The sequence below is a fragment of the Lepidochelys olivacea genome (genome assembly GCF_965140295.1).
Source record: "Lepidochelys olivacea isolate rLepOli2 genome assembly, chromosome: 12".
Classification (NCBI taxonomy): Eukaryota; Metazoa; Chordata; order Testudines; family Cheloniidae; genus Lepidochelys; species Lepidochelys olivacea.
This window is the reverse complement of record NC_140422.1, coordinates 17,502,479-17,527,610: the sequence shown is the minus strand read 5'-3', so window position 1 is coordinate 17,527,610 and position 25,132 is coordinate 17,502,479. Positions and strand designations below refer to the sequence as shown.

The following is a 25,132-nucleotide window of genomic DNA, read 5'->3' as shown; positions in this document are numbered from 1 at the left end:
ATACAGTAAGAAGATATATATACACATACATACACACACATTCAGAGAAGGTGGAAGTTGCCATACAAACTGTAAGAGGCTAATTAAGTAAGATGAGCTATTATCAGCAGGAGAAAAAAAACTTTTGTAGTGATTATCAAGATGGCCCATTTAGAAATTGCGGAGCTTAAATTAATATGCAAACTAGATACCATTCCCTTGGGTTTGAATAGAGACTGGGAGTGGCTGGGTCATTACACATATTGAATGTATTTCCCTATATGTTAACTATCCTCACACCTTCTTGTCAACTGTCTAAATGGGCCATCTCAATTATCACTACAAAAGTTTTTTCTCCAGCTGATAATAGCTCATCTTAATTAATTAGCCTCTTACAGTTTATATGGCAACTTCCACCTTCTCTGTATGTGTGTGTGTGTGCATATATATATAAAATCTTCTTAATATGTGTTCCCTTCTATGCATCCGATGAAGTGGGCTGTAGCCCACGAAAGCTTATGCCCAAATAAATCTGTTAGTCTCTAAAGTGCCACAAGTACTCCTGTTCCTTTTGTGGATACAGACTAACACAGCTGCTACTCTGAAACCTATCATAAACAGTATGTAAATGCCACTCAAACATTCTTCCCTTTCAGGATATCCACAGTTTAGAGTACACAGTGTTCAAAACCCAACACTTAAACTGACTAATTTGAAAATCTGTTGCAGTCACATACTGCAGTATTAGGGTCTGATTTAGGATCCCTTGTATAATCGTAAAATTCACTGAGTATAATGCACAAATGCCAGAGCAGACCTTTAAAGGTGAATTGAAAGGCTTTATACAGTACTTGCCAACACCAAAGACCGAAGTTCAAAGTTCTGTTGTCTTTCAAGAGCAGATGACATCACCAATAGCTTAAGTAATGCAAGGTGCTGCAATCTGCTTGCTTTGCTGTGTGTTCACATGGCCATCAACTAATACAGAAAAATATACAGAATTCTGACCTCAGGTCAGACAGACAAAAGGAGGAAATTGTCAGCTATTGTTTTAAAATGTACTTGCCTACATATATTTTGCACCAGTTTTACTACATGGAAATATGTAGTACTGTAAATGTTTGATACAATTCCAGATATAGAAAAACAAAGTGAGCTAGATTCTGCAGCTTTGACACTAAACAATTTTTTACTGGGGAAATGAAGTAACTTGAAATTCAATATTCAATTCTCAGCACTGTGATACCACCACAGACCTACACCCTCTCCCCTACCTACACTACCACTCACAAGAAAACAAAGTGCATGTATCCAGGGTTAACTGTACTTATCTAGCTCTTTATATGATAAAAGCACTTTAGTAATATTAACCAGCCCTCACAACATCATAGTGAGATGGTTAAGAATCCCCATTTTATAGATAATGGTAATGAGGCATGCAGTTGAAATGACTTGCCCAAAGCCATACAGAAAATCAGTGCACAGTCTGGATTAGAATTCAGGAGTTACTACAGATAAGGCACTATAAAAGAGCAAATTATGTATCAGTGCTATTTTGGCAGTCAAGCTGTTTGTTTTACACTAACACTTCTAAAATGTTGACAGCATATTACTAGGTAAATTTCAGTAAGGTATGAAATGCCCCAAATCACTGAATTAAAAGCTCTTCTGCCACTGAGAAATGTGCGCTAATGGAATGACAGATCAGGTAAACCTGTGCTATTACCTGAAAATATGACTACCCAGTGTTGTTTGTGTGGCATGTATTCTACTGATTGTGTTGTAATATAGTATATGCTGGGGAGATCATTTGGCTGCACCCAGTTAAGACCCTCACAGAAATATACAAGTGAACAACATTTCTTTAAAGATAAAAGTTGCATGTATACCTCAGAAGTTTACAATCTGAGAATCAAAGTAAATTGCTTGAAAGGGGTCACTGTACAAGACATTGACATGTCTTTACCTTTGTTACTAAGAAACCTTAACTTAGTAGAACTAAAAGACAGAAGTTTAACTTACATCAGGTTATGTTTTCATTTAGATTTGACAATCAGAACTGACTAATTTTCACTTTTGTTTGTAACCACCTTCTCACTTATCCGAATCTCTCTTTCTGGTCCTCATTTTTTTAGCAAAATTCCAAAAAGAAAACCACTATAATACATAGTGTGGCCAATAAATCCCTAAATTTTGGGCCTGAACTACATGATAGCGTTGCTCTAAATTTTAAGATTGATTGCTACTGTCCACTAGCTCAAGTTAAAGAGAACTGATGCAGTCCCTTTTAGTCATGGATAAGAACATTAGATTACATCCAGATTAATTCAATTATCTTATTTATACAATTAGTTCAGTTTCCACATCAAGAGATCAGCATAAAATAGGTTGCAAAACTAAAGTTACTTTGACTTATCTGTTAAATGTATTCTCTAAATTTGTTTTATAATTAACTAAACCACTTCCTCATAAAGATCCATATTACTCCCAAATGACTGTATAGTAATTTATAGATCTTAGAAGGTACTCCTTCACTATTTCTTTGGACAAGTGCTTCATTAAGAGGAATGTAAGTCAAATTCCTCAAACCTTCAGCTCATTAGACCCAGTTTAAAAGATTTAGGGGTGAGAAGAGGCTCCACCAAGCCTTTGGTCTCCAGCAACAGAGCCAGCATCATTGCTCTATTTTTCTGCTTATCCCATGACCCTTCCCATACTTTCTTCCATGTTGAACCCAATGTACAGAATGTCTTTCATGAGCTGCTAGTCCACAAAGCCATGACCCTCATTTAAAACCTTGCTGAGCCCCCACTTCTGAGATAAAGAGAAGGAACTAGTTAAGTCTACTTCATTGTTTAGCTTATAGTGAACTGCTCAGGGGAGGAAAGAGATAAGTACAGAAACTGGGAATATGGTAGAGAGGACTGGATTGTGGAAGGAGGATGTTGGAAGAGCAGTTTAGCATTTTTATCTTTAAATAAATGACAAAGTAATTCATAAGACATTTGCCTATTATGCAAAGGAACTGTTCTCCCACCTTTTGTTTTTGTATTTTTAATCTGTACACTGCTCTAAGAGGGGACTCTCTTCCTCTGTGTTTGATGAGTGGTTATTATATTTTGTCCATTACTACAAACAGTAATAATAGACCACTGCAAACTAGATAGTGCTAATTTAAACTGTAGAGGAGTGGGGAGAAATGGAAGAGTAAAGCAGAGGCACTCTGGCTTGGGGTTGCTGGGACCACAGGAAGGAAGGGCAGAGTGATGGAAAGGATGAGCAAAACTCCTCTGTCTTCCTCCCAGTGGAGGTAAGAGAATGGAGACGTTTGGTCTCACGGGAATTGCCATATGGGTTCAGATCATTGGCCCAGCTAGTCCAGGATCCTATCTTCCACAGAAGCCCATGTGATCGGGATCCATGGAGGAGTAGGTGATGGGAGGGGGCAGAGGCTCCCCAGCCTTTGGTTTCACTGAGACCCCCTGAGACAGGGCTTAGCAGCTCTCCCCCACACCCAAGCCCTCTGGCTCCCAGACACGCCGCGGCCCCGCCGACCTTCGCCATGCCGGCTGCGAGCTCCGAACTCGGCTCCAGTCCAGCAGCACAGACACAAAGCACGAGTCAACGAGGCCGGGCTCACAAAGGGGCAGCCCCGGAGGCGGAGCAGCGCCTCCACCGTGCCCCCAGGGCCCACACATGGCCTCAAAACAAACCCCTCCGTCCGCAGCCAGCAGGCGAGCTCCAGGCTGCCTCGGACTGGTGACAGAGGCGAGCTCGCCTTCCCCAGGCACACAGACCCCGGACCCGAGAGCCGACCTCGACACGGGCTCGCTGTCCCCAGCCATGGAGACTCGGGCCTGGCGCTGTGAGGGGGACCCCCGCCCGCCCTTCAGCGCCGCGCCCGCGGCTCCCCTGGCCCCTCGCAGCTGGAGCCCGGCGGGCTGGCTACTCCCGGGAAGAGGAAGCCGGGCGCCGAGGCTGCGCTTAGGCCGCGGCGGGGCCTTGTCCCGAGTCTTCTCTGCAGCCGCAGCGACTCTCCCGCCCCTGGGGCTCGGACGGGGCCTCCCCCGGGCGCGGCGACCACCAGCCCTCCGCGGGGGCCGCCCGGGCGGGCACTGAGGGGGGTGAAGGCCGCCGCCGCGAGAGATCCCTGCCCCTCAGGGGCCGCCCGGTCTCCCTCCCCGCTCACCTGTGGGCGCTGGGCGGGACCACGCTGCAAGCGGCCTGGCTCCCCCTTACCGTCCCGGCTGCGGGGCGACTCGCTACGAGGCTCTCGCCGACACGGCTGGGGCCCGGCCCGACAAACCAACCGCTCGCTCCTTCCCTCCCGCCCGCCGGCCGAGGAGACACCGCCACGCACGGGAGCGCGCCGGCCTGCCGCGATGCACAGTCCGCCAGCGACGCGCGCTCCCAGTTCCCGACGCGGGCGGCGGAGGCGCGCACCCCGGTAGCGGCCTCCGCGCACGCGCACGCAGCCCGCCGGCTTCTCATAGGCCTCGGGAGCCCGCGGGTGACCTCATCGCGGGCCGGCGATCCCAGCGGGCCCGTCAGCCACGGGCACCTTGTCACTCCAGCGGCACCCCAATACGCGGGCCCGCCAGGACCTCAGGCAGCCCCCCCAGCACGCCGAACCCCGTGTCCCCAACAGCCCCCGTCCCCCTAAACGGGTCAGCCAGAGCTCTGCCGAGTGCGCACCGGGACCACAGCAGGTCCCTCCAGTTCCCAGGGGGTCCCTCCTGCCCCACCTGTGTTGTTTTTTATCCCCTGTTAGGCCGCGGAGCCTTGTCACCTCTTCTGCATCTGCCCAGCTCTCTCAGGACCATGTCAGATCCCACGCGGGGCTGAAAAGTTGTTTCTGCCCCTCGGTGTCTTGACACAATGGCTGTTCTGTGTCCCCCGTCGTTGGGGTCTTATCACATCCACGTGACCCATTATTAGTTTGCCTCAAAAAGTGCTGAGCCGTCTGTGCTGGTGTGCACAGAGAGTCCCGCATGACTTCAGGTCACTAGCCCTGCCCCCCTTGCAGACTCTGCACTTGTTCTGCACCTTTTATCGTCTCACTTTAATTATTTACTTGTTTTCTGTGATCAGGTACGTCTACACAGCAAATGAAGCTGTGACTGTCATGCAGGCTACATACATACCCTGAATATATCCCTGGCAGGCTTGTACTGCTGCAGGTAGCCTGAGCTGAAGCTTGTTCCACCGCATCTTCACTTCTATTATTACCTGTACTAGCTAGATTAAAGCTAGCACAGATATGCCTACCCACATTATAGTTACACCTTCATTTACTGGATATGCTTACCCTTGGTTTTCAATTCTATTAAGGCAAAAATTTATCATAACATTCATGAGTTGTAAACATATTAGTTGCTCTAAATTGCTAATTATATGATAGCACTCCAAAGTGTGATGTCGAAAATCCATTAAGAGATCCCTGTGCCAAGGGTCTTCATCCTGCAATAGATCTGCACAAGCAAATCTTTACGTGGGGGTCTGCATGAATCTGGGACCACAGAATTAAGGACTTTACAAAGGGAAAGGACATAGGCCCTACATTAATGCCTTATCTTATGCACAAAAAAGGTTGTACTGTTTTATTTAAATCAGTTTTGAAATCGATGTAGTTAAATCAATGCAATCCACTTGTATGGACTTAAGTTAAACCAATATAAGCCACGCTCAAAATGATTTAAGAGTATAACACAAAGAGTTGCACTGACTTAACTACATCAGTTTCTAAACCAATTTAACTACACAAATGTAACCGTAAGTAAAGAGTAGCATATAATCTAAACCAATTTTATGGTGTTCCCACATTTTAGTTTTAAATACGCAAAAAAAAATTTTATAATTGCATATAACTGCATTTGGAAGTTGTCATGGGGATAGCGCATCCATGGCATTGTGGAATACAAAGGGCCCTACTTAAGAAATACCTGTCCATTACTGAATGTGTGACTTCTTTAAAAAAAAAATCTTTAACTCTTATAGAACTACATCCAACAATTTACGTTAAAAGAACATTATTTTGGTTGTAAAGTCAAGCACTTGAAAGTTAAGACATGCAAGAATTAAAATTGCCCATGCAACCTTAATGCAGCCACCTCTGTGCATATGCAACATGATACAGTCTGTAATTACATGATCACATACTATTTTTCCATAGGACCCTTGTCTCATTCACTGAAACAGTGAAATGGTCTTTAAACAGAGTGCTGTCTAATACATTAATTATTTTTTTCTCCTGCTTTTTCATTTATAGTAATCTTTGGTGTTACTTGTAACAATAGTAGATAAATTTTCAGACAGAAATGTGATTTTTAACTTGATGACAAAATAGAAAAAAAGGAAGAGAAAAAGTAGCTCAAGCCAAACAATTTATAGTACATGTATTAGCATTACCTCCACCTGCATCTAAACATAGTCACACCTTTCTTCTCCATTTTGCTGCCTTAGGCCCCAATCCTGCAAACAAGCGTGTGAGTAACTTTACACATCTGAGTAGTCCCTTTTGGCTCAATGGAACTAATCATATGTCTAAAGTTATGCTTGTATTTAAATGCTTGCAGGACAGGGGTCTTAGTGTCTAGTCTTTCCCTAATTTAAGTCAATGGTAAAATTCCTACTGATTTCATCTGGAGCAGGCCCTTCAACAGTACCTTTCTATGGGCCTAATTTTGCATGTATGCACAAGCTTAATTTAATTCACATAAGAATTCTCTTGACTTCAAACAACTACTCACATGAGCAAAGTCAAAAATGTGCATGAGCACTGGCAGGATCAGGGCCCACATGATTATGGAAAAAATGCCACAGTTTCTCATCTTATGCCAGCTTTCTCATTAGTGACTACAAAATCCACTTTAGGCCCCAGTCCAGCAAAGCACTTAAGCACATGCATAACAATTTTCACCATCTGAGTAAACCTAATGAAGTCAGTGTAAGTATTCACATGCTTAAAGTCACATGTGTTTAAGCCCCTTGGCGGATCAGGACCCAATTCTCCATGTTGGCTAAAGTCTTTCAGAAGTTTGGAAGAGGATAACCATGTATATTTTTTATTTTAATACAGTTTGTATATGTATATTTGTAATGATGTTTCTTGATTTATCACTTAATGACTGGACAGTTTTCTGTTGTCTATTTTAATTTGTTAGCCAGATGGTTTTCAATAGCCTACTTGTTCCTTTCAGTGGCCAGAAAGCACTTATTTTTGTATGCGGCTATTATGTCAGATCTGCTAAACCTCACCCTTATACATTCACATTTGGGATTAAGTTGAAGGTACCTTTTAGTGATGCAGGATTTTGCAATCAGTTTCAATATCACAATTTTTGAGTCCTGCCTTGTGTAAACAAGGCTACTTAAAGATGTATAATAGAAAAATAAACTTCTTTGAAGTATGAATGCTTTGCACACACCATTCTCTCTCCAAATCTTGTATTTATATGGTGGTCATGAAATATTTCCATGTAAACAGTGTGGTAAACTGGATACCCATCCATAGTTAAGGTTGCAACAGCTTCCATTATAAAGCCTATTTTAGTACCCTCATAACTTTGGCATGGAAAATTCTTCTGGCCTAAAAATTACCATATTTAATATAAAGACTACGGTGAGAGTATTTCTGCAATGTTTGTAGGAAATTCATGAGACTTTTTGAGTTACTCTGATCTGAAAATATGACTTTTGTCTGAACCATTTTTTGTCTCCAGCTCAAAAATGACTTGTTATTGTCCAACCAAGTTTTCTATATAGTTAAATCTCCTTGAAAATGTACATCAGCTATTCTTGAAGAAAATAGGTTGCGATTAAGCAAAATTATTATTTTTGTTGTGGATAGTTGTGGGCCAAGTTGTGCATCAACATGATGTCCGAAGATTTTGGGGATTTTTTTTTCATTGATTTCGACATGGAGTAGAGTCAGTCGCTGTATGTATAAACACATTGTGCTCTATTGGCTGGCTGAAATTTAGAAAGATTGTAAGGAGCCTTCTATAGGTGATAACTAAAAGAGATCTTCCTTTAGTTCCAACGGTAGAAGCTGGTATTTCTGGAGATCAAGGACCAGAATTCTAGTCCCAGCTCCAGAGGTCTATGTGGCTTATTATTGGGAGGAGGTAGCATTTCCATAGTTAAGCTCCTGATCCTGCAAACACTTATTGCTTAAGCATATGCATAATGTTTGCAAGATCAGGGCCCAGGTTTGAGATCACACTCTTGTTATAATGCTGATTAGGATCCCCTTTAAAGAAAGAAGGAAAAATCATTGTTGTTTCACAGCAACCTTATCCCTGACCTATGGATTGTTGATTTTTTTATACTACTTTCATTTTTTTGCATTATGTTATCTAAATATTTACTTTTAAGGGAATATCAGTTAATATGTTTTGTGACTGTAAGAACTTTTAGTAATTTTTTTAGTAATTGCTGTTTCATAAGAGTAATTTTATATATATTGTTTAGTAGGAAAAGTGTATAGTACAATCCATTTTTGTTAATATTATATATGTATGTGGACTTGCAGTTTAAGGTGATCTATATATGTATCATTCGTGGGTAAATATAATTTTCATAAGGGTTTCTGTTTTTATATTCAGAGATTATGTTTACTGATAAAAATAATATTTATTTTGCGTCAGAGTTAAAGTTATTGTGTTATGAAGAAAATTACACACCTTATACCTAGTTTCACAGATCATAGTTTTTTAGTCTTGTCCAAAAATATGATGTTTTGTATTTATAGTTCTTTTAGTTTAAGTATCTCCAAACACCTTAAAACACCTTATGATAATTAATCAGTTCAGTAAACCTAAGACTAGATACATTTTATTGTTTCCATTTTACAAATGGAAAGTAAGGCACAGAGAAGCAAATTAATTTATCTAAGGTCATGCAGAATGTCATCCTGAGAATAGACCCTCATTTTTTCTCTAATCTTTAGACAACATTCCCTTCCTTACAGATATTATTATTTTGTATTTAATTAGCTAAAAAAACAAAAACATTCCAATTAATTTTTATTTAGTTATTGCTAAAACACTTGACAAGGCTCATTCACACTGTAAAAATTTAAATGCATGTGATTTTAAAAAATGAGGAGTGATATTTTGAAACTCTCAATGAAACACACTGTAAGACCTTCATTACAAGAGTCAAATACTTTCAAAACTGGCATAAATTAAGCACAAATGAATTAATCTTTTCTCAACAGTGAGTAAAACTTGGCAGGTCTGCCTTGAGATTTCTCACTGTTTGAGGCTGAGAAGTATGGTAGCCAGTGGGTGGAGAGATCGATGCTCAGATTTTGTAGCTGAATCCAGCTGGTAGGGCAGAAGTCCAGCATCCTTTCTCAACATTCATACAAGGTTTGATACTGCCAGATTCTGCGCACTCTAGTCCCAACCAAACAAAGCACATGGGCACATGCTCAATTTTAAATTTATGAGTAGTACCATTGAAGCTAATGGGACTGCTCACATGCTTACAGTTAATTACTTGCTTAAGAGTGTGATTTTCAAAAGACTCTAAAGGAATTGAGTGCCTAACTCCCTTAGGCACTTCTGAAAATCCCATCCTAAGTGCTTTGCTATATTGGGACCAGAATACTCAGCACCTAAAAGATCAAGTTCAGAATGACACACAACTTATGTATGCTTTCTTTGAGAAGGATATGAGTAAGTGAAATTGTGGAAGGTAATACAATACATCAATTGAAGAAAGAGCCATTCTGTCAGTGGCATGATGGGTACCTTGGAGGTGCTGTAGTATCTTTTCTATGGAATAAAACAATTTAAATATTGAATTTTGGAAGCATATTTTATAGAGTTGGACAAAGCAACTCTATAAAATACGGACAAAGAATGCAATGCAAAACAGGCAATAAGAGGGTGATAACACTAAATTACTTGGCCTTAATTACATCTACTGTAATTCTGAATATGTTGTTTTTAAACATTTTGCAACAAAAAATACTAGACTCTATGGAATATTTAAGCTATTTCTGCAAAGTGATACATTATTTACCATAAATACAAGCCCCAATCTGTTTCATTTTATTTTTGTTTTGATTTAGCCAATGATCATCCTCCCCATAAATAGCAAATATTGTTAGAAAATTACCCATTGGTTAAACCACATATGGTTTTTGCAGTTCATGTCTCACAGTATCATGGAAAGAAAGACAATAGCGACTGTGAGTGCAAACATCCAAGAGCATTCTTAGGGTTTTGGGGTACAGTAATATTGTAAATTTGTTACTGGTTTCTCATTGCTAGTAAGACTACTTTGTTTCATTCACACTCCTCAGTGCATTTTCTATCTGTGTTATTTAGGAACTTGGAAAGCAAAGAAGCTGACAGTATCATAATATGTTTAAATGTGAAAAATGTGTTAATAAAAGAGCCATCTTACTTTTTCACATGTAAACACTGATCGTTACTTCTTAGATGTGGTAGTTTAATTTACATAGTAGCATGATATTCTGAGCAAACAATATAAAATATCACAAGAAAGGAATTTAGGGATAGGCTAAAGATCTCCATATAAGGGCTGTTGGACTAAACCTACTTTCTACACATTTTTACAGATTTCCTGAAAAATGTAAGCTTTAAGACCCCAAATCTGCAAAAACTTAGACATGTGCAGTGTTGCCAACTCATGATTTTATCGTGAGTCTTGCATATTTGATACTTTTCTAAGGTGCTTTTCTGACACAGATGATTACTTGAGAATCTCAGTTTTCATTTTAAAAAGGGGTTACAGAGAAAAGCTTGAAAATGTGAATCGTAAAGTTTCAAAAGCACAAAGACAAATACCCCCCCACAAACACACATTTATTATTTTAAATGTCTCGTGATTTTTAAGCAAATCTTGTGATTTCTGCAGTCTGAGTCATCATTTTAGATTATTTGGGATTGATAATCCTGATGTGCCAGTTGACTTCAGTGGGATTACTCACGGTAAATGAAGTTAAGCATGTGTGTAAATGTTTGCAGGATCAGAGCCTAACTAGCAACCAGCCACACAGGAAGCATTTGCATTCTAGTTATAGTGTAGCTGGATGAGGAAATCTGCAGTGGCAAGTCTTCGATCATCATTTAAAAGGACACAACTTGAAAAATCACATTGTCATGTGAACGTTTCGTACTTACAATTGTCATAAGTAATCCCTAAATTTACTATAAATAAAAGAGATTGGTGATTATTTTAAAATTCTCTTCTGTTTTATTTTTAACTTTGTGCACTCGACAGTACTTTGTGTATAATTATTTTAACTATTTGGTTTATGATTTGTGCCCTTCCTCAGGCTCTGCAAGAGGATGTTTACCAGTAACAGCAACAACATAGCTGAAACAGAGAGAGAATAGGCAGAAGACAGGCATTGTACAAAGAGAAAAGGGAAATACAAGAATGTTTAGTGTTGCTATGGGTCTACCCAAAGCACCCTTCAAAACAACAAAAAGGGAGCCACACAAAATATTATTTACTGACTAAAAAAAATCAGACACTATTGAAAAAGTGTTCTGTCAGAAAACTGGTTTGTTTGGTTTTTCCTAATTCATCAATTAAAAAAAAATTAAGTTCACACTGATCTTTTAATAACTGCTGATTACTTTGGCAATAATTCCTTTTATCAGAAACATATAAGTATATTTTGTAATATGGATTTTTAGGACCTCATAGGAACCACTCTTCAGGGTTTCCTAAGAAATTACTTCTAATGCCTCAATCCTGCAAATACTTATGCACGTGCGTAAATGTTACGCACGTGCATAGGCCCATTGAAGTCAATGGAATTACTTATGTTTGTGAAGTTAAGTACGTATATATGTGTTTGCAGAATCAGGGCCCAAGATGCAATATTGGATTAGCTCTTTGGGAGCAATGTGTAATTAGTGTACATCTCACCTTTTCTCAACCATCTCATAGTCCCTGTTCATTCCCTCTTTGATGCTTGGCCCTTGAATCTTGAGTTGTAGCTGTCTTACTATGTAGAAATTTCAGGATTAGGCTGTTCTCATGGGGTTTTTTTATGTGACTTTGACACTGTTAGAAAAAAATTTGGATGTGGTAAGGTTTCTAACAATCCTGTTTATTTTCAACCTTATGCTGGTATCTGACTCATTGTGAGTTCATGGAGCTCAGTGGAAATGCTTAAGTGTGTCATGCCCTATAGGCAACTATTGTCTTGCTTTTTTTAGCAAGGGAGGGAAGCAAATGGGTGTCTGCTATTATGTGGCTGAAATAGCCCTAGTAAATTCCTGTTATTAAATTTCTTTATTTAAGCGTTAGCACTCAATAGCCAATAAAATGTATTTCCTTGCACTATAGGAAGGCTCAGCCCTTATTTTAACCCAATGAAGATTTTATAATATAATATTCTAAAGTCAGTGTGATGGGGTTACAAACCCCACACTGGGCAATATGGAGTTACTGAGCTAATGTGGATGCAATCAGCCCTGCCTCCCTATACCTGTAAGAGATGTCAGACTTGGAGGGAAAAGCTTAAAAGGGGAGAACATAATAAGGTTGCATTGACCAGAGGAGATTTTTACTCCTCAGTGTGTAGAGAAGGGCAGACTGAAGCAAGTGCTTCTTGGGTGACTGCTGTATTTTAGCCCCTGCTGGAAATGTGGGTGGGTGAGCAGGCTGGCTGATCCTAGTGTTGAACCACTATTGTAAGACTACTATTCTATATGAACTGTGAGCCTAGTTGGGGCCACAACTTACTAGAAACCCTCTGAAGAATGAGAGTCCTACCATGCTGGGGAGACAGTTCATTTGTGTCTGTTGACAATACCAGAAGGACTGGACTATCTGGGGCTCAGTTAGAGGGCTCAGACTCTTATGACTCGTGTGGTGGAATGCCTGGATGTCACAGATCTGATGTGGGTGCATGGAAAGATCCCATCCCTACCCTTAAGGGATGCCCTGGGAGTGGAACATGGTAACATCACTCAAAATTACATCTGTAGAGATGATGGTTATAGTTCTGAATTCTTGCACAAATCTGTTCTGAAATCTTATGTGTGTAGTCTCCTTAGGGCACACAACTTCCATGAATACTAATATTAGCAGTGTGCCTCCTTGTTGGATTTATAGATGTAGTATAAAGATGGGGGGAGATGCATCCTTTAGATTGTAAACCTTTCCATGGTAGGAATTGTATCTTCTATATTTGTACAGTGCCCAGCACAATACCGCTAACATCCCAACTAGGACCTTTAGGCATATACCATAATATACATTCCTAATCAATAGAATAACAAAGTAGTAAATCAGTTGAAAAACTTAAGGCAATGCACTAGTAATGAATGAAATGACTCATGCCACAAAGTTCTAATGTAGCAGGATCAAGTGAGGGAGACTGACTCCCTTCTACACTGAAACAAGGGAGAGGCTGAAAGTAGCACACTCTACTAGTAACACACAATCTGAGATCCCTGCAGGTACTATGTTTCTCTCTGGCAACAGTAGAATACCAGGAACGGCTCTAACAGCCTGCATCTGTCTCCAGCAACAGCAGTTGCCTTGGCGGGCTGCTGATGGATTGGGCTCTATCTTTTGGCAGAAGAAATTATGGAGGGAGATACAGTTGGAAGTCCACTTATTTCCCCCTCCCCACCACCCACCCTTGTCAGACGTATCACATGCTTCAGGAGTAACTTTTGTATCTATTGCCAGTGAACAACTTTCTTTTCTTATTTAGGAGACAGCAGGTCAGATTCTTATGTGATTTACACCTATGTAAATCTAGATTAACTCCAGTAGAGTTATTCTAATTACACTGGTGTAACTGAGGTCAGAATCTGTCCCAGGATCTCTCTGGCCAGATCCTCAGTTGGTGTAAATCAGCATAACTCCATTGACTTAAATGGAGTTAGCTTAGTTTACACTGCTGAGGATCTGGCCCCTTGTTTTTAACTCAACTGATATTAACAGTATTTAGTAGGACTGATGCCAAGGCTTTTACTGCATTTTTTGTTTCAATGTTCTCTACAATGATTAATTTAAATAACTAAAGTTTCTCTTGAAAAAAAGAAAAAGACATGGTTGGAGGAAGAAATCTTTAGATGAGTGACTGTATATGTTCTGACAGGTTTCAGAGTAACAGCCGTGTTAGTCTGTATTCGCAAAAAGAAAAGGAGTACTTGTGGCACCTTAGAGACTAACCAATTTATTTGAGCATGAGCTTTCGTGAGCTACAGCTCACTTCATCGGATGCATACCGTGGAAACTGCAGCAGACTTTATATACACACAGAGAATATGAAACAATACTTCCTCCCCCCCCACTGTCCTGCTGGTAATAGCTTATCTAAAGTGATCACTCTCCTTACAATGTGTATGATAATCAAGTTGGGCCATTTCCAGCACAAATCCAGGTTTTCTCACCCTCCATCCCCCCACACAAATTCACTCTCCTGCTGGTGATAGCTCATCCAAAGTGACAACTCTCTACACAATGTGCATGATAATCAAGTTGGGCCATTTCCTGCACAAATCCAGGTTCTCTCACCCCCTCACCCCCCTCCCAAAAACCACACACACAAACTCACTATCCTGCTGGTAATAGCTCATCCAAAGTGACCACTCTCCCTACAATGTGCATGATAATCAAGGTGGGCCATTTCCAGCACAAATCCAGGTTTTCTCACATTGTGTAGAGAGTTGTCACTTTGGATGGGCTATCACCAGCAGGAGAGTGAATTTGTGTGGGGGGGTGGAGGGTGAGAAAACCTGGATTTGTGCTGGAAATGGCCCAACTTGATGATCACTTTAGATAAGCTAAATAGATAAGCTAGATAAGCAGGGGAGATAAATAAGACATTGAGATCTTGACACTTATTAGCAGCGGCAGATTTTACTATTTTTGGAAATTCATGAAGACCTCCTGGCAATTTCAAATTGTTTATAACAGGTGAGGATCACCCATAAGCATTCTAGGCATCATTCTTCTCTTGCTTTTGTGTGTTACTCCATTACATCAGGGGTGTAAACACAGCTGCAATCAGTGGAGTTACGGCACTGTAACCCTGATGTAAATCAGAGGAGTATCAGGTCCTGCTTGTGCAGCTTTTCCCAAGGTAGACCATGACCCCATCAAAGAGTGAATCCAACAGTTGCACATTATGTGCATATTATAGGAATTAGGCAGCAAGCCAAAAAGACATAAATCTGAGTGGTCAGCAATGCAGTACGGGGCATATACCTGTTGAATTTCTAGCATAGCCTTCAGGCACTGTGTGTTACTCCACTGCACGATGATGACAGATGATAATTTAGAAAATGACAAAATCACAAATATACATGTACATATACAAATGCAGTTTGAATCCCACCTTTTGCCATGCAAATGATTTGGTCAAGAAAAATGATGGTCAGAAGTCAGTGAAGATACAAAACATGGGGTGAAATTGTGGAGGATAGGTATATTATCTTAGAACAACTCATTAACATTATCACACTAAAACTGACTCCTCTCCCAAATAATTCCGTAATCCTCCTACAGCCCCTTTCCCCCCTCCCCCAAACACACATTCAGGCAGAAGCCTAGACTGAATAGGATGAGCCTCGTACCATGCTCTGAAGATCACATAGGGCTGGTAGACCTATGAGAGAAGCCTGAAACAGTCAGGTTCCCTTTGTTATGAATGCCCCAACTCCAGTACCCAGATACTCAAATCTAGGAACTATGGTCCAGATCATTAAAGGTATTTAGGTGCCTAACTCCTATTGAAATCAATGGGCGTTAGATGCCTAACTACTTTTGACGATCTAGGTGTATTAGCAGAGATTCTGTAGGGTGCTTTTTCTATTATGACAGAGCATGGGGATAAAGAGGTTTCTGAGGTGGTAGCCACCCCATGATCCAAGCCATGTAAGGATTTTTAAATTAAGCTCAACACCTCGAATTCCTGCCCAGAAACAAATAGAAAGCTGGTGCAGCCTTTGGAGAACAGGTGTGATATATGATCTGTAACTGACACAGGTAAGGAAGTTGGGCTGCTGAGTTCTGTACTAACTAAAGCTTTCTGAATAGTTTAAATGCAGCCCACATCTAGCACACACAGCTGCAACCAAATCAATGTCCCAGCCCCTGTGTGTGCAATCAGTCTTCAGGGAAACCCCATGGCCCACGTGGCCTAGCTTCTCCTCATGCCCTGCCATGCTGGCCAGTTCTTTAGATGGTGGTTCCTATTGTTTCAGCAGCTCTCATTACACCAAGGGGCATTTAACTGCTCCTTCATTTAGCCTGAATAAGAGGTGTTTGTGCCCATAAATTTCATCCAGGTCTGTGATTGATGGGGGCCATTTAAGACCTTCCAGTATAACAATATTAAGAGAGTGCCTCTTGTGAGTTCAGAGATGACAATGCTCTCTCTCTTCCTTCCGTGAAGTACCACAACAAAATGTTGCAGCTGGCTCTGGAGGCAGTAGTATAGTCAAGGGTAAACATGGGTAAATGGAATTTACGCACTTCTCATTTGGGGAATATGGAGTTTAATTAAGGTTAGTTTACCCACTTTTTTACCTCTACACCACTGCTTAGAAGCTTTGATGGTTTGTTTTCTTAATGAATCAGTGAAAATGATGGTATTAGCATGGGAAAGTTTTTGGGTGAAGGAGTGGGCTTTGCATGAATGCAGCTGGGTTAGTGGTCTTCCTTATTTCTTCTGGCAGTAAGTTAAGTATTCTCTGAACCCTGTATTCTGATGGCAAAGTCCACCCTGGCAAAAAAGGGTAGATTTTTTGTTCACAGTCTTGCCCTTTGAAATGCATTTATAGACCTCTATAGCTCTCTCCTTCTGTATCTCAAAGATACATTGTCACCAATAATTGCACATATATAGAACCTTTCATCAGGTGATCCTGAAGTACTTTGAAACTAAGGGCTCGACCACAGAATGCTCCACACTGATTTTAATGGAGTTTTGCATGAGTAAAGACTGCAGGATTGGACCTTAAGAGACAGTAACTTGAGCTCTCAAATTGGAAAATGCGTCTCCTTGAAGAAGCTGTCTGGTACAAAGAAGTCTGATTGTGTATTCTCCCTGAGACTGCTGATTTACCAGAGCAGTGGGAAAATTATAAAAGACAACATTCTGTGTTCCACCTGAGTACTAAGGGAGCCTGAGGCATTATAATGTTCTTTGTTATGAATGCCTATTTTATATTGCTAGTCTTTTTCAAGCAACAGTAACATCACTTACAACTGTACTACCTAGTGTTTTCTTCTTACCCTCCCTGCCTAGACTGATCGTGTTTGTACAGGAAACCTTTGAATCACAAGCTTTCTTTTATTCAGTGAGGTCACTGTAGTAAGATTATCCTAGGTCTCATGAGATGCATCTTGAAACATGGTCTGGTTTGCAGCAGGATGATTCAAAGAAGGTAATGTGATGAAATTGTTAGCCATCCCATTTGGTATGGTAATATTGAGCTTTGCCAGTGGTGTCACTACAATTTTTACAATACAATTATTAAAACTGCTTCTTTAGATTCCTGTAATGCTTTATTAGCTTTTCTCGGGTGTGTGAATAGAACACTTCTGTGTTCAACGTTCTCCATGGAAAGTATAGGATTGTCTTTTTTTTTTTAACTAAACCATTAGACTTCATACATAAAAGGTTAATTATATATATATATATATATATATAAAGTCAACACACAATTAAATACAAAAATCTCTTAAGCTTTTATATGTGAAATAAATCTGTGGAGGTTTTATGATTAACTTGTAGGAAGATGATACAGTTATAGGGCTGCATGGGAGAATTTATAGCTTGTCAGCTGTGTAAAGATATCATCTTCCAAAGTATTTTCTGGGTGACATGGCAACAAAATTCACCCAGACATTAAACAGAAATCCTTTGTAAGCTCTGTCTGAGTTAGCTGTGATACTGATTAAAAGTGAATTTCTCTCTAAATGAGCTAAAGCAGGCACATCATTTGAACATCTGCAGAGTAAAATAAACATCCATTTTAATAATGTAGGGACTAAATCCTGCCCTGGCTGGCCCAGCAGTGATAAGCAGATTGGATTCCACAGGCATACCACAGGGAGGTGCTTCAAGCCATGCCATACAATATCCATTGCTGCCCATCTTACACCAGGTCTTCCAGGGAAAAAAGTATACTATACTGCATTATTTGTGAAATCATATGCAGTTATGTAACTTAAGATTGTACAATGTTTACAAACATGGGGCAGAGTTAAGGTTGCATGCACAACCCCAACCTTGCTATTCTTTACTTTTTAGTGTTTATACAAGCAAGGTCAATACTCTCTTCAGGCAGCTTTTTTAATGGAATTTCCTAGTTTTTCCTTTCTTTTTTAAAGAAGAAACAAACTCTAATTTCTGAACATTTCTTGCAGCCACAGAGCTACTCTTGTGTTTAGCCGCTCCATGTGCTCTGGGGTAGCAGCACAGGAAGCTGCTGCCACAGTGGCACCCTGGTTATATGTACAGACTAGATTATCTTTTTAAAATAATTATAGTTTGGGGGACAAATTCAACCATTAACTTTGATGGATTTATACCACGGATGAATTTGGTCCTTTATCTTCCTAGAAGATACAATCATTTTAATTTGTTTAAACAGTAGCCACCAGTATATTTGCACACTGACCCTTCTGTAAACACCCTTGGCCTTCTGGGCTGTACTAGCTCTGGACACCCTTGGATGTTGATTCCATGGCAGGCTGACCAAGCCATGACTGGCCAGCCACAGAAGACCAACGTGGAAAAATCACACCAAAAGCTCCCAGCTGCATGACACAAACCTGTTTTGGACAGGGGAAGAGAGGACATGCGAATAAGCTCCCCAACAATTCTTAATATTGGAACTAGCGCTCCCTCTTCAAGGACCATGTAGCTCCTGGAATTCCTAGCTCCCTAGGGCTGGAGTAACTTGTCTGTATAGAGAAAATCAACTTACGACATATTCTTGGAGGTAGGTTGGGATGGAACCTTCTGACTATACCTTTCATATCTGCTGCAGCTGGCTTTTGGAGGATACTTTTCCTTTCCCCACTGGAGCTGAAGCTCTTGCCTCCTCTTGCAGTGACTACCATCTGAAAAGCTTTCTCCTGAAGGGCACTCACATGCAGTACCCAACTGCAGGTTTTAGCCTAATTCATTTTTCAGAATTGCAAACCTTCCTTCATCTCTCTGGTTGGCAGATCCATTGAGGAACCTGCTTTCAGCTGTGGCCCCTTCTAATTTTTCCCATGACTTAACTGTTTACGACAAGCCCTGCAATATCATTCCTATCATCATGACTGCTTCATGGCAATGAAGCACAGTAGAGTAAGAGGGTAACCCCCATAGTTGATACCAAGTGGGAACATAAGAACCTGCAGAGCTAAAACCTGCATCCACAGGGGGTTCTTCAGGGTCCCTGACACCACCACATCATCACCACTAGAACCTTAGGCAAGGCATTCCTGGGAGGACCCTGCAAAGCTAGGCTTGGCAGGAAGTACCACACTACAGAGCCTGAGTGGCAACCCCCCATAGCCCACTGATTGGCTGATACCAGTATACAAAACAGGAAGCCATGATGAGGAGCTGTCTCAGCAACAATAAAGACTGCTTGCCTGCTTCTGCTCCAGATCCTAAAACCTTAAAGGGAACAAGTCACTCAAAACTTTGAGATGTGACAGTTAGTGTTTCCTACATACTGACCATGATATTATACGTGGCACAAACCATGTAGAAAACATGTTACATTGTGCTTGTAACTTAGTAAAGTTCATTGAGTTAGGCAAAATTTGGAAGTGTTCACTTCTATTTATCTAGGAGCTTATACTTTGCTCATCACTGTGGTATTGGAGCACTACTTCATTAAGGATAGCTGTGGCATTTAGTCACAATCCTGGCTAATAGGTGAGGCAGAACTTCACAGTTCTAGAGGTAGCATGGGAAGGATTGTCTTGGAGGCACAATGACTCTGTGGGAGTGGGTAGAACTCTCCTGCCCCCCTGCCAACAACAAAACTTGATTGGCTGATGGGGGAAGTGCCACTCCAGAACAAGGACACAGAACTGGCTACAGCCAGTTGAGCAGTCACTGACCAGATGGGGAGGAGGAGGGCGATGGGACAGAGGGACTAGCCTGTAAGTGCAGGAGGTTTGGAGGGGAACAAAGGGCCTGAACTGCTACAGCAGGACCAGATCACAGATGCCACACTGGGGCAGAGAGACACCAAAATGTAAGGGTGCTGAATCTGATCTGGGAGCCATTGAAAGGAGAACTCACTGCTGCACTGGTGATAGTAAAGGGGACCCCCCGCAGATGCACAGTTTGGAGCTGACAGGATAGCAGAGCCCACACAGCTGGACCCACCATTCTGAGCTCACAGAGCATACCAGTATCAGAATACAGGAACAGGTTAGACTGACCCAGGGCGGTTTGAACTGATGTGGGGTGGAGAGTCTATGTGCCTAGCTAATCAAGGTGTGTGTGGGGGGAGGGGAGGCTGTATGCTGTACCGGGGCAAGGAACTCTGTGTAACCCCTTCTAGGAATCCTCTCCTGAGTTTACGCCTGACTTTGCCTGGGTTAGGTTAAATGTTCTAAGTGTGGTACTTGTTACAGTGTTAACTCTGACCCCTACGAGAGAGGGTTGGTGTTTGTGAAGAGGCATGTGGCTGGGACTTGGGACCCCTTCCTCAACTCAGGGAATCTCCCACCTGACAGATGGTGTCAGGAACAGGATTTGGGGAGGTTAGGCAGGGACCTCTGAGGTCAGTGTCTGAGGTACAGGTAGCTGGAAGGTCAGGGACATCTTTGAGAAACTCTCAGCCAACCCCTCACAACACTGTCCTTGTCCTGGCAGCCTGCTCTGTTCCAATGACTATGACATACTACATGAGGGGGGGCCATGGATACCCCAGTTTACAGGTGATGGCCAGATGATTTTCTGGGAGTGGCTGGAATCCACCTTTAACATGTACTGCCTCCCTGAGTACCAAAGGTGGGGATCCTGTCAGGTCAGCTGAATCCCCCGCCTGACGCCTTCTCAAGGTGTGTGCTCTCGCTGCTTCCTCTCTAGATGACGCAGTATGCGCTGAGGGCTGCTGTGGGAGAAGGGTGCCTTCCTGCCTGACTCCTACAGGGGAATTTGTGTCGGCTGGGAGTGCTTGGATGGAGTAGTCCCTGTAATCCCAAGTGCAGGCACTGCAAGTTTTCCCTTGTCCTTGTGTCAGGTACAAAGAAGAACATGGTCTACTTGTGCCCTCTTCTTCTTGTGCATCTGCAGAAGGACTAGGGAAAATCTGGCTCATCGTGATTGTAATTCATGGGGCGGTCCTACTGAACAGCCTTGTACGTCTGCATGAGACCCCCAAAACTCTACTGCTGCTAGACTTCTCTCCCCTCATGTCACATCTGAGGCAGGTCTTTGCAAGGGAACGTAGAAGGGGAAATGTGGTGAAATTACCCACAAACAGGGCAGCGGACAGAGGGTTCACATAATCCAGCTGCAGATGGCCCAAACGTGATAGGGGAGAAACAGCAGACTGTGTCTGTTCATCTCCCTCAAGTAACTTACTGTAGCTGGCAGCTGGCTAGCTCTCTGGGTTACAAGAAACTAAAGTACACCTGGGACTTAGACTCCTTTTGTAAGCCTGACTGTTCAAGGGAACTTGTTCATATTTGCACACTTTTTTGATCATTGACTCACTTTACAGGCTTGGGCCTAATGTGTGCGAAACCCAGTTTTACAGCCGAAAGCATTACTTGGGTAAACAACATAATAATTATGCCTACATGCCACAAATCTGACACTTACACTAGCTCACATGACTGTATTCATTGAGAAGGCAGTGCTTTACAGTGCTGAATGCATCTCACTGACCCTTAGTTTGGTTTTAGAAAGCATTTCACATCCACAGGGTATGTGTTTTTTAAATAAGAGAATCCTCAGGCATCAGCCCAAGCTTAAACACATGTGTACACTTCATTTTTCATGCAATGATTAAGGTCTCCACATCAGGCATATAACATTACTTACCAGAGGTGACTTGCTGTCTTCACCCCCTCCATTTTTCAGTGAAATGCTGTTTCTGTCTCCTCAGGGCTCTACCATTTCCTTTTACTTTCTCCATGCCCCGAGGCATGGAGCAACAGACGTTGAAGCCCTTCCCTATATCCTCTGTTGGTTGTTGTGAGTGATATTCATGCTTGGTGTATACAGGATACTCATTAGGAGAGATTAACTTTAGCCAGGAGATATCTCTCTGGTTTGGAGAAGTCGAGCTGTCTCCTTCTGTTGTATACGGCAATAACTTCACCTTGTGAAGCGGTTGTGATAAGTCTGGTTTCAGAGTAGCAGCCATGTTAGTCTGTATTCACAAAAAGAAAAGGAGTACTTGTGGCACCTTAGAGACTAACAAATTTATTTGAGCATAAGCATAAGTTTGGTTAGTCTCTAAGGTGCCACAAGTACTCCTTTTCTTTTTGCGGATACAGACTAACACGGCTGTTACTCTGAAACCTGTCAAATAAATTTGTTAGTCTCTAAGGTGCCACAAGTACTCCTTTTCTTTTTGTTCACTCTAGTAAAAGCGTAAGTTGGTGCCTAACTACTGAAAAAGCAAGCCTGAGTATGTTGTATGCATTATTGTATATTGTATGTATTACAATCTTCTTGCAGATGTTTATACATGCAGGGGGGGAGGGCTAATGCCTCTATCTCATCAGGGGCTATTGATATAGAGGAATTATGGGAGTGGCAGGGCATGGAGAGGTAAAGTAGAAGGCATTCACATCTCATTTGTGCTGTGGAACACAACTCTATGCCATCTCCACTGCAGACTCATAGGAGGAGCAACAAAGGACAGGACAGGGCCCAGTAAGCAGATCCCTTCCCAAGTAGATCCACTGGTCTGACCCACACAGAGCAGCATATAGGGACTGTGGATGCTACTGAGCCTCTGATGTTGCATTAGCTGCTGTGTGGGTACTCTCTACCTTATTCTCAGTTTGTGAGAAGGATTCTGACTCCTGGCATAGTTCCTTTGTTCACAGAACACATACATTTGAAGGACCTGACACAAAGCTGACTGGGGTCTACGGAAAAGCTTCTGTTGGTTTTAATGGGTTTGGAGTCATGGCCTAGATTATATTTTATATGATTGCCTGCAGTTATTTTTGTGTGTGTGCATGTCTGTCCATCTGCCTGTTGCTGAACTGGAAGTTAACTCTTTTTATGCCCATCCACACAAATGCAATTTTTCAGGCATCTCTCCAGGCACCTTTTAGTCTCAGTGTAAGGTTCTGTTTATTATATTGTTACCAAAGCTCATATTAAAAACTGTTTTAATTATTTTGTATTTTCCCGAGAAAGTTATAACAAGTCTGGGTTATGGATGCTGCCTTAAGCTATTTGAGCCTAAAGAGCAGACTAATTGCTCAAGTCTCCAAATCTCCCAACTGGAAAGAGATTCCTACCTGTAATTGAGTTTATTAACTGTGTGCATACCTTCAATTCTCTAGGGTATAACTCAGGGATAACAAAGGGAATAATATCTCAAAGCCATAAGTGGCTCTAAATTAAGTCCCACAGTTACTGTATAATCTGTCTCTTTTTGTTTCTCCTATCCTAGTCATTATTGAGAAGCCCCACTGAACAAAAGGGAAACAGAGAGAATTTCTGATGAAATAGCTGGGACCACTAAGAGGTACATCTGGATGTGTGCAGCAGAAATTAAGTCATTACTGGTACCCAGGTTGTGACTCTGTCCTAGCTTTGGTACAAGGATTTTGCAGGTGAGCCCCAATTTTAGGAGGGGCAGAATAGGCTATCATTTATTTAATGAGAAAGTCTTTGCTGCTGTGAAAAATTCTATAAGGTAGAATGTTCACTCTAGAGCTATATGGATTTATTCCCTCCACCCCATCCCCAAGAGACTGTAGTTCTGTGGGATGATCCTAATCTGAAGGTAGAACTGAAATGGTAGAGACTGCTTCTCTTGCTCTTGCTTTGCTGGACAAACTTAAATATGAAGAATATTCTTAATTTTAAAAATAAAATTGAAGAGCTGGCACAGTGACCTAGCAATGGTGCTTTGCAATGCCAAGCAAACCTAGGGTTGATGCAAGAAATTTCCACCCCTCCTTGCATGCTGAATAAAGGCAGCAACAATAGAAATCATTGTGCTCTCTCCTGTTGCCTTCAGGAAGCAAGGCGGCTGAAAGTAGCTGGGGCACAGCTACATTCTTCCCTACTGCCCCACGAGCTGGACTGACATTGTGGAGTAGCACAGGGAGAGATTGTACTGAAACTGCTCCTTCCTGGGCACTGTGGCTCCACATTGCACCATGGTTGGTACGTGGCACTAAACTCTAGTCCAGAATAGGCAAATCACAGGCAGCAGCAGTGAAAGCTATTCCAATTCTACCTTGCAATTTTGTTACCGTTCAGATTATAAACACTAATTATAAATTGATTGTATTTTGATGCTCTCACAACTTACATTTCAAAGCCCTAGATGTTTTGACAAATGTCAGCATAAGTGTGACTTCATGCCAGGTCATTAATATGTGCCCCAACAAATGCTATGTAATCTTGCATCAATTTTAGCATAACATCTCTATCATTTTTTATGTGAATCCTTGGCTGTGTGTGTGTATGTGTGCGCGAGAGAGAGAGAGGGAGCACGAGAGACAGAGCACGAGCACCTGTGTTCTTAACGTATATGCATGCACTTTGGACATAGTTTCGAAGTAAATTTCTGTATCCTCTAGGTCCATTAGCACACCATGTGGATGTCCTTCCACGCAAGAATGGAATTCTATTCCCTGTATTCTCACTGCTAATACTACAGACACTTTTATTTGCAGGACTCCGAAATAATGGGTGCTCTTTGTTTCTGTTTCTGCTTTCACCTGCCCATGAAATACCTAAAACTACTTGGATAAGGACCTCAGGATTTGGCCTTTCATTTATAAAGCAGTTTACAAAATCATTATATAAATGCTAAAGGTCAACTTTCTCTGTGCTGTCCTTGCAACCCCATTGAAATTAGTGGAATTACATGGGTGTGTATGAGGGCAAGATTTGGCCTATTAAAAATAATCTCCCCATCTAATTTGTGTGTGCATGTTCTTTCCTTTTTCCAGTTTAAAAAAAAAATCT

General features: G+C 41.6%; 1 protein-coding gene across 5 annotated transcripts in view; it reads right to left on the bottom strand.

The window, feature by feature from the left end:
* SIAH1 (siah E3 ubiquitin protein ligase 1) overlaps nucleotides 1-25,132 on the bottom strand; it is a 106,087-nt gene that overhangs the window by 27,832 nt on the left and 53,123 nt on the right. Inside the window, exon 1 of one of the 5 annotated variants that reach the window (XM_084644295.1) lies at nucleotides 4,725-4,944. The exons of 1 other annotated variant lie outside the window; for it this stretch is intronic. Coding sequence is in view for 1 of the 4 variants with exons in the window: in XM_084644292.1 (XP_084500418.1) it covers nucleotides 4,769-4,802 (34 nt within the window). In the remaining 3 variants the exon portion in view is untranslated. Of the gene's footprint in view, nucleotides 1-4,168; nucleotides 4,433-4,724; nucleotides 4,945-25,132 lie in introns of those variants that run through there. 3 more of the 5 variants (XM_084644292.1, XM_084644296.1, XM_084644294.1) reach the window with 3 other exon arrangements.